The 10,018-nt window shown below is 35.6% G+C and overlaps 1 protein-coding gene across 2 annotated transcripts in view; it reads left to right on the top strand.

Annotated features, from left to right (window-relative positions):
* The window catches only part of LTN1 (listerin E3 ubiquitin protein ligase 1), a 72,801-nt gene extending 63,370 nt beyond the window's left edge, over positions 1-9,431 (top strand). For both annotated transcript variants that reach the window (XM_040484098.1, XM_040484099.1), the window contains 5 exons: positions 2,683-2,854; positions 3,946-4,166; positions 5,537-5,731; positions 6,421-6,588; positions 7,084-9,431. In XM_040484098.1, coding sequence (XP_040340032.1) covers positions 2,683-2,854; positions 3,946-4,166; positions 5,537-5,731; positions 6,421-6,588; positions 7,084-7,146 — 819 coding nt within the window. In that variant the 3' untranslated portion in view covers positions 7,147-9,431. The remainder of the gene's footprint in view (positions 1-2,682; positions 2,855-3,945; positions 4,167-5,536; positions 5,732-6,420; positions 6,589-7,083) is intronic.
* Positions 9,432-10,018: the final 587 nt, after the last annotated feature.

A 10,018-nucleotide genomic window follows, 5' to 3' on the forward strand; every position in this document is an offset into this window, starting at 1 on the left:
GGAATATACCTTATTTGAAAATCAGTGTTTAGAGAAAGATCTGTGAAATGTTACCTGTGTAATTCAAACTATTATTTCTCATTGGTGAAAATATCTGAGAACTCTTTTGCCCAAATTCTAGCAGCCACTAGATGTCTCTCTTGTCTCATGTTTAGGAAGTAAGACCTCATTGTCTAGGAAGGAAGCTGGAAAAATCTACTACAGTTTTGTGTGTGTGTGTGTGTGGTTTTTTTTTTTTTTTTCCTTTTCACTCTTTAGGCAGTTCCCCATTTTAAAAGTTTTAATCAAATACTGATTGAGTCAGTTTAATAAACTTAGGACTTTTTAAATAGAAACAGTGGCTTTTTGACAGTACGAATAACTGACAGTTTATTACCTCATATTTAAGATGTGACTAAATATGGCATTCTTTTCAAATGTGATTTTTTTCAGATTTCTTAAGGTATAATTTATGTTGTTGCTGATAGCTCAGATCCTGATACAAATACATGAACAAATGCATCTTTTTATTTTTATATCTAAGGGGAAAGTCAAATCAGAGAAGCAACAGTGATCTAGATATTTAAATTGTTTTATTTTTCTGGGGTGCCTGGTGGCTCAGTAGGTTAAGCGTCTGACTCTAGGTTTCAGCTCAGGTCATGATCTCGTGGTTCATGGGATCGAGCCCCATGTCTGGCTGCACTGACAGTGTGGAGCCTGCTTGGGATTCTCTCTCTCCCCTTCTCTCTGCCCTTCCTGCATGTTCTCTCTCTCTCTCAAAATAAATAAATAAACTTTAAAAAAATAGTTTTATTTTTCTTCAAGCCTGCCACTTAATGTTTGTGACTTGAGATAGTTTTATTTGCTGGTGATATCAAGAACTCCTTGTTGGGCTTTTACATTTGTTTCTTAAAATACTGTTGATCTCTAAAAAGTTGGAGGAAAGTGAGGCTTCCACTTGTAGGAATTTTGTTCTTATTGTCTTATATTCAGAAATTTAGAAAATGGCCATGCACAGGTGCCTGGGTGACTCAGTTGGTTAAGCATCTAACTCTTGATCTCAGCTCAGGTGATGATCTCACAGTTCATGGGATCGAACCCATGGGATTCATTGGGATTCTCTCTTTCTCCCTCTCTGTCTGCCCCTCCTCTACTTGAGCGCTCTCTCTCTCTCTCTCAAAATAAATAGTAAACTTAAAAAAAAAAAGAAAAGAATTAGGCATCACTTTTTTCATTAAACCATTGACCTACATGTTTAGGGAAAGCTCTACAAAGAATTGTAGAGCAGCACGTACTGAGCCTGGAACTTGAATTGAGCTGTAGATATTAAACCAGAATAACTGATGTTAATAGCACTAATTAGATAAATTCTAAAACAAGCTGAGGATTTTTTTTAAAAAACTTGTCAGTCCTAAGTCTGGTTTTTTAAAAATTTTTTCTTACAAACAAAACTCCCAGTGAACCAGATTGAACTGGAACAAAGCTATGCGCATATGTGTGTTTCATGAGAGATGAAACTGAGTTTCATCATGTGTTACTGAGATGTATTTCACAGACTATCAAATTTACTTACTTAAAGTATACAGTTTGGTATTTCTGCTATATTCACAGAATTGTGTAAATATCACCACCATCTAATCTTAGACCATGTCAGCACTTGAATTAAGGAACCTTTACCCATTTGCAAACTGTGCCATTTCCTCTCAAACCCTCCAGCCAGCCCCTGGCAGCCACCAATCTATGTTGGATCTCTGTGGATTTGCCTATTGTGAACATTTCACATATGTGGTCTTTCATTGTGTCTGACTTATTTCACTTAGCATGATGTTTGCAAATTCATGCATGCTATGTATGGCATGTATCAGCACTACATTTTTTTTTTCAGTGTTTATGAGAGAGAGAGAGAGAGCGCGCGCGCGCGTGCGAGCACCAGTGGTGGAGGGGCAGAGAGAGGGAGATAGAGGATCCAAAGCAGGCTCTGTACTGCCAGCAGAGAGCCTGATAGGGGGCTCAAACTCACGGACGGTGAGATCATGACCTCAGACCAAGACGCTTAACTGACTGAGCCACCCAGGTGCCCCAGTACCACATTCCCTTTTATGACCGAATAGTATTCCATTGTATCAGTATACCACATTTTGTTTGTTCATTTATCCACTGATGGACATTTAGATTGTTTCCACTTTTTGGTTATGGTGAATAAAGCTGGCGGAGTGATATGTTTGTTTGGTATGTTTGTTTGATATGGTGTGAGGTCAGTCATAAAAATGGGAGTAGTTTTAAGCAGGATTTTGAAAGATAAAGGCCTATGGTGCAGAGGGGGTGTGTGGAAGACTTGGGAGGGAGAGGGAGAAAATCCCCTGGGGAGTGGGGAGTAGATTTTGAGAGACTCCAAGTAGAGGTGAACTTGCTAACAGGGAGATAGTTTGAGAAAGATGTTGGAAGCATATGTCTAATAATGAGGGGATAGTGAAAACTTCTGCTTGTTTGTGAAGAAAGAAAGGGAGCAGTGCCATCAAATGACATGTTTGGAAAGTACGAATGTGGCACATACTTTGTAGGACTCCTCCATGTAATTCTAAGTGTTCAAATTAATGCCTTTTTCATTGTGTTGTACAATCTATTCTATTTTGGTTTGTTCTTCTCTACTGCTTCTCTTGGTTTAATTGGGTTTACTAACAAAAATTCTTTACTCCCCACCAGCTTCGGGCACTGTATTCAATGTACCTTCGAAAAACAAAAAGTTTGAATAAATTGCTCTATCACCTGTTCAGGCTGATGCCAGAAAATCCGACTTATGCAGAGACAGCTATTGAGCTCTCTAATAAGGAGCCTAAAACATTCTTTACAGAAGAGCTCCAGTTGAGTATTAGAGGTAAGACGTGTGTTTGTGTTTTTTTGTGGAGACTACGTCCATATTGGGTTGTATTTATTATGCTTTATTCTTGCAAGTTTGGAGAATAACCCCAAATGTGAGTTGTGGCCACAAGAATGTTGAAGGACACGATTTTCCATATTCATTTAAATAGGACATACACTTAGATCTTGTGGGTAAGGGTAAGAATTTACATTTTGAAGCCTAGTTTGTTGAGAGTGTTATCTTTTATTCTGTAAGCCAATATTCTGTAAGCAACTATATGATAATGTTTTATAAAATAATAATGTATACTTATAAATGAGTAGTCTTATAGAGTTATAGTCTCAGATAAGTCTTATAGTCTTAAATAAGTCTTATAGTCTTAAATAAGTCTGTGGTCTTATAAGTCTTTATAAGTAAATAGTCTATATTTATAAGCATAATATATACTTATATATAAGTAGCCTTCAGTTGGGAAAACAAAGATGAACGAAATTTATTTCTTTCACTCCATGAGCTCAGATTTTAGCTGAGGGGATAGATATACATGCATCTAGTTGTACTATAGTGTTTTAAGTGGTTTCCTTGCAATTGGAATTTTTTAAATGCCTTGGAGATCTGAGGAGGGTACTATGTCTTACGAGTATTGAAGTGGATATTCTAGGATTTTTGTATAACACATCAGTGAGCTCTGGGGAAAGTGTAGGGGCCAAACTCCTTTTCATAATTTATAAGAAAGACAGTCTTTAAACTTTTCCTCCTTTTTATTTAATTTTTTTTCCACCCCGGGGGCAGGGGGTGGGGGTCCTCTTTTTTAAAATATGAATTTTCCTCTTCTTTTGTGATCTGTCATGTGGAATACAGAATGCTATTTCTAGGCAGAGTTTTCGTTGTCAGTTGGAATCTTCCTTCTTTTTGCTTCTTTTTTGCCATTCTAATGGTTCACTTTGAATGTATGAGAGAAAGCTAATGCTCCAGAGTTCTGGTTTCTTTGGTATGTTTATTTTATGAGCTCTGGCTCTAGCGTTAAGGAATTAAAAATGATGTTCTAGTCTGTTATTCTATGTAAGAAATACCTGTTACTAACTAAGACTTTGTTTTTTCCTCAGAAACAGCAACTCTTCCATACCATATCCCACACTTGGCTTGTTCAGTCTATCATATGACATTAAAAGACTTACCTGCCATGGTTAGGCTGTGGTGGAATAGTAGTGAGAAGCGTGTTTTCAATATTGTAGATAGATTTACAAGCAAGTATGTCAGCAGTGTTCTTTCTTTTCAAGAAATTTCTTCTGTACAAACAAGTACACAACTATTTAATGGCATGACGGTTAGTATTGTCTTGAATTTTTTTCCAGGAAAGCTGTTTGAATATTGATTATGTCTGCCATTTGTAGTGTATATCATCACAATATTAACCAGTGGTTCAGAATTATACAAATTGTCTACTTTGTTTTCTGATTCTTAGGTGTCAGATTTCATTGTCATTGTCATTGTCAAAAAGTGTTATGATTTCATATACCCCCATCAAAGTTTTTGAACATTCGTTAGTTCATTCAAAATATATATTGGAAAACCATTCCAGGCACTGTGTCAATCACTTGGGAAATGAATGGTTTAGTAGGCCAGATCCTTATTGTGTAATCACATATAATCTGATAAAGGGGAAAGCGTGATCCTGATAATCTTTTTTGCAACTGGAAACTAAAATGTGGCTCATTAAGAGGAAGAGTGCTCTGCGATCAGAGTGGGAAAGGTTCATCTGGCTGAAGAGATTGGATGCAACTTTATGGAGAAAGATTACTTTGAAGTGGGCAAGACAATGAGGGGAAAGGGATTGAATATAGAAGAAGCACTATTGCAAAAGCAAAAAGTTTGGAGATGAGAATGTAATTTCTGTGACTGTAAGAAATGACGAATAAGCCGCTATTCATACGCAGTAGGATTCCTGAAAGTAAATAGAGAACCAGCTGCTTCCATGATGAATTAGGCCATATTGGGAAAGGCCTCAAATAATAGTCTAAAATAATTTGGTCCTATTTAGCCACTGAAAACTTTCCTTTGAGGCAAGTGACACTGTCAGAGTTCTAATCTGTGAAATTGCTCTGACTGCAATGTATAGTACTGGCTGTTGGCATGGAGCTTGGGTTCAAATGCATAGCCAGGAGATACCACTGGTGTAGACATTAAGAGTAACAAGGAGGACCTGGGTGAGGTAGTATCAATGGGACTGTTCCATAAAAGGAGAGGAATGTTAGAAATTTTGTGGTGATTTTTTGAACTTGTAGCTGGTTAGTAGGTGGAAATAGTCCAACAGTTGATGGTTGGCTTTAAAGCTCAAGAGAATGTGATGGCAGAGAAAGACTTGGGAGACTTCGAAATAGAAGTGATATTTGATACCCTGTGTGGAAGAAAAGGAATAATTAAAAACTCATTCTGTCATTGGTCTGTTCACAAACTTATGTGATAAGCCAAATATTATAAAACATACATTTTTATGAGCAGAATTTCTTTTGAAACTGACTTTGAATTTCATGAAAATCACTTTAAAGTATAAACCTATTTACTAAATACCTCTTGTCTAATAAACCAACGTGCTTACCTGTGTTGTCTTTGAATGAAGACTGACTATCCTATCAAGATGTTTTTTGAACAAAAGAAAGAAATTTGCAAGAAAGTATTACCTTTCCCATGTTGCAGGTTAAAGCTCGGGCTACTACTCGAGAAGTGATGGCTACTTACGCTATTGAGGACATAGTTATTGAGCTTATTATACAGCTGCCTTCAAATTACCCACTGGGCTCAATAACCGTGGAGAGTGGGAAGAGAGTGGGAGTGGCTGTTCAGCAGTGGCGGAACTGGATGCTGCAGTTGAGCACTTACCTCACCCATCAAGTAAGTGTCTGTGTCCGCATTGACCTCCCAGATAGAGCACTGCCGACCTGCTCTTTGAAAGGGCAAACTTAAAATACATCCCTTCTGCTTGAGGCTGAAACCGATACACTGTATTTCCTTGGATCAGCACACATATATGCCTAAATGACTTGAACCTGCCAAGCTGTTTTAATTTTTAAGGTTCTACAATCTCTTTCCTGGTGTTTGAGAGGGATTGACTCTACTCCACTGGCATTGTGGATGACCTGGAACAATATGTAGTGTTATGGAAGTTGTTTGAGAGGGAATCTTCTTGTAAGATACCAGACTGATGAATGTCTTTGGAGCTACTTTTAGTCTAAGATTTCACCTGTCCTTCTGTGATTAGGGAAATCCCACTACTCAAAGATCTTTGACTTCTAAAACAAATTATAGTTGTTTACATATTGATACTATAAAGCTTGATGTATTGGTGCAGAAGCCTTTCTTTCAAGTCTGTCTTTAGTGAAGAGAAATTATATCTGGTTCCTGAAACTTGGGAGGTCATTTTAAAAACCAGCATTCAGAAAACAGGAGGTGTGAAGATAGCCAAGCAGATTCTCTCCTCTCCAAATTAAAATTTAATTTTAAAATTTATGAAATTGAAAAAAAATAACTTTGGTGCACTTCAGGGCATGTTTACTCTCTTTTTCTTTTCTTGTTGTTAACAGAATGGAAGCATTATGGAAGGCCTAGCATTATGGAAAAATAATGTAGACAAACGTTTTGAGGGTGTTGAAGATTGCATGATCTGTTTCTCAGTCATTCATGGTTTCAACTATTCTCTTCCAAAAAAAGCCTGTAGAACATGCAAGAAGAAGTTCCATTCAGCCTGCTTGGTAAGTCCAAAGAGAAATTAGCTTATTTATATTTTTTGTATATTTTATATGTGTGATATCTAATTTTGGAAAAGAAAACAATGTTAAACTCTTAAATATAGTTAATATTAAAATGATTTTTCAAAATCTGCAAAAGATAATTAGTAGTTCACTGAGACCAGTAGCGTAAATGAGACTGAAAAAATTGGAAGCAGGGGCCAGCTGGCATCAGAGCTCTTTGCTCTCTTTCTTTAATCATCAGCTGTGTACAGTTGCTTCATAAGGAGGTCTTGTCTTCCTCACATGTCTCCGTGGCTGTGTGTAGGTAGAAAGCATCATACTATACAGCCTTTGGAAGTAATACTGAGTTGTGTTGATCTTGGAGATGAATGGAGGAAGCTAAAATTTTGGTATTCTCCCTTTTCCACTTTATCATTGTTAAGCTTACTTTAGATGTATATGTAATACAACAGCTTTAAAAAGTTCTTTTGACATTCAAAACCTTTTCTTTTTCAGTACAAATGGTTTACGTCTAGCAACAAATCCACTTGTCCACTCTGTCGTGAGACCTTTTTCTGAAAATTTTTTTCCATTGGAAGTGATCCCTGAAGTAAATCAAGCAGAGTGTGGCTTTGGATCCACCTTGAAGTATTGATGTGAGGAGGCCAGTGAGCGTTCCTTTTAAATGAGACCTTCTGTGGGAAATTATTTTGGTTAATGTAATGATCCTAAATCAGGTTTACTTATCTTTAGATTGCTTTGTAAATGTTTGGAAACCTTTTCTTTTACATAAGAATATTACATATTTGAGAGAAAATATTTATATTAATAGTTTAATCTTTTTGTATATTTCAAAATAAATACGGAAAAACCCTAAATTACAGAATTGGAATTTGTGAAAGCACTGTACAACTATATTATACTAAAAAACACAGTTTGTTCATCTATATTCTAAAAGTCCAACTGACGCAAATGAATGGAGAAGGTTGATTTCTATCTACAGATATTTTAAGACTTATTAGTTATGACAACAAAATTAATTAGTATTCGGATATTTGTAGATTATTTTAATGATAAAATGAGGCTAAGCTATTAATATAGCTTATTATAAGCTATTGGAAGCATGCTTTGAAATCCTATAGCAAAGTGTAAACTGAACTTTAAGGTGTCTCCATTTATCAAGGGTTATGAAATTCAGAAAATTCATGGCACTGACCTTTTGCTGTGGAAGAATTTCCATGTATTAATGAAATTTGAATTGCAGATGTGTCAGTGACTTTATTATTACTCAGTTTGAGTGAGTCTCCAGAGGATATGAATTTGAGAGAAGCAAAAATTAGATTATTTCATTCAGGAAGCAGAGTGGTAGTTATCCCTCTATTGAGAGGGAAGAAATAAGTATTTCTAAAATTTAACATTGGTGGAAAAAAATGTTGCAGGAGGCTTTCAATTTTGTAAGCAAACTTTGCTATTCTTACTGGCCAAGATTACACTAAATTAGAGATTTGGGGGAGCTTATTTTTTCCAGCCTTTAGAAGTACAAGTTAATAATTTTAGTACTAAGTAAAATTCAGTATAATGGGCTGAAATGAAGTAGGTGGAAACCTGCCTTTTGCCACAGCACTGTTACCCTTAAAAAATTGTGCCCAAGATATAAACATGTGGTAGTTTGGAACTTGGAATCATTTTATTGCAGTCTTCCATTACACGGGAAATGTTAGCATATCTAGTAGCAAGTTTACTTGAAAGATCAGCTGATCATCTCTGTTGCAAATGTTTAATTGGCAAAAAGCAAGTCATGTTAAATAAAATCACTGCTTACCATCAACTGGGTAAAATGGTTATTATTGAACTAGAATGAATGTGGTCAGAGTATTGTAGTCGAGAGTGAAGTATTATGCGTGAGTTATGGACCCTCTTGAGTTGAATTTGTAGATGCAGTATCCTACCCAGTTTTATCTGTCTCTTGGATTTTTCTCTGTAGTGTTTATTATCTTATAGCCTTGAGACTCAAGGAGTCAGTAAGTGAAGAACAGGTAGCAAAATTCTACTACCTCTACTTAACCCCTTTCTTAAAATATTCTTTTACGTCTCTCTCTGACATAGTAATCCCAAAGGATTGTGTTACGCCTCTGTGAAAGTTACACACTTTTCCTTTAAAAATGGTTTTATAATAAGACCTTGTTTATAACTTTTCCAGTATTGGTACTTCTTGGCTTCTGATCCAAACCTCAAGAAGAACACAAAAGGGAATAATGGAGCATTGTTTTCCACATTTGTATTTAGGGCATCAGGCTCTTGGTGAAACACTATAATAAAGTGGAATACCTACTCTTCATACTTAGGACTCTTAGTCTTTGAGAGTTGTAAATATATGTAAAGCTTGTTACTGTTTATATACTACAGAAAAGGCTTTCAAAAATAAGACTGAAATACAAAATATGATTGATTAAAGTTTTGTTTATATAGCTTTAACAACTCTGCAGAGCATCCGTAAAATTCTAGTGTAAGGACGTTAAAAAATTGCATGAGATTCAAAGCCCATTAGCAAAATTATTAATTTAAAACCCTAATGTAAATTGCAAATTTTAGAATTTATTTTTAACTCTTATCACATGCTCTAATGTATGTATATAAGTTTCTGTTGCTTAAATAATTAATGTTATTACTTGATAAGTTTTTGTGGTGTGAATGATTAATGTTATTATTTTATTGTTATACCATATGTGCCCATTAAGATTCTTTTTAATGATAAAATATTTCAAATATACAGAGTAATAATATAAATGCCCTTGTACTCTTCACAAACTATTTTGCCATATTTGCTTCTGATTTTTAAAGAAATAAAATATTCCTCTTTTGTACTCCTCCCCGATGCCATCTCCTCTTTCCCTCCCCAGAGCTAATCTGTTCTGAAGTTGGCGTGACCTTTCCTGTTTTAAGATTTTATACTTTACCATGTGTTTGCATCCATAAGTAATTATATAGCAGTTTTATTAATTTTTTTTTTTTTTGCGAGAGCCTGTTGTAAGTAATCTTTTGTAAGCTTTTTCACTCAACTGTTGTTTAGTATATTAGTTTACCTGCCAATTCCCCCAATGATGGTCATTTTAATTACAACTTTTTGCTTTTTAGAACCGTGCTGCATGTGTACATTCTTGATAACATTTGCTCATGCAGATGTGCTAGGTATTCCAGACATACGTCCGTCCCTCAAATGTATTTTTAGGTAGTAAATATGTATACTCTGTGACTTTAGATATTCTCAGATTGCTCTCCAAAGTGGTACGCAAGTTTGCACTCCCAGTGACAGTTTAAGAGAATTCTGGTTTTCTTGTCTTATCACCACTACTTAGTCTTACCAGATTTTTAAAATTTTCTAGTCAGAGCTGTGAGATATTAGCTTTTTGTTTTAATTTCTGTTTCCCTGGCTACCAGGAACCTTAGTTTC

The sequence above is a fragment of the Herpailurus yagouaroundi genome, unplaced genomic scaffold (genome assembly GCF_014898765.1).
Source record: "Herpailurus yagouaroundi ecotype Mexico unplaced genomic scaffold, PumYag 162, whole genome shotgun sequence".
Lineage (NCBI taxonomy): Eukaryota > Metazoa > Chordata > Mammalia > Carnivora > Felidae > Herpailurus > Herpailurus yagouaroundi.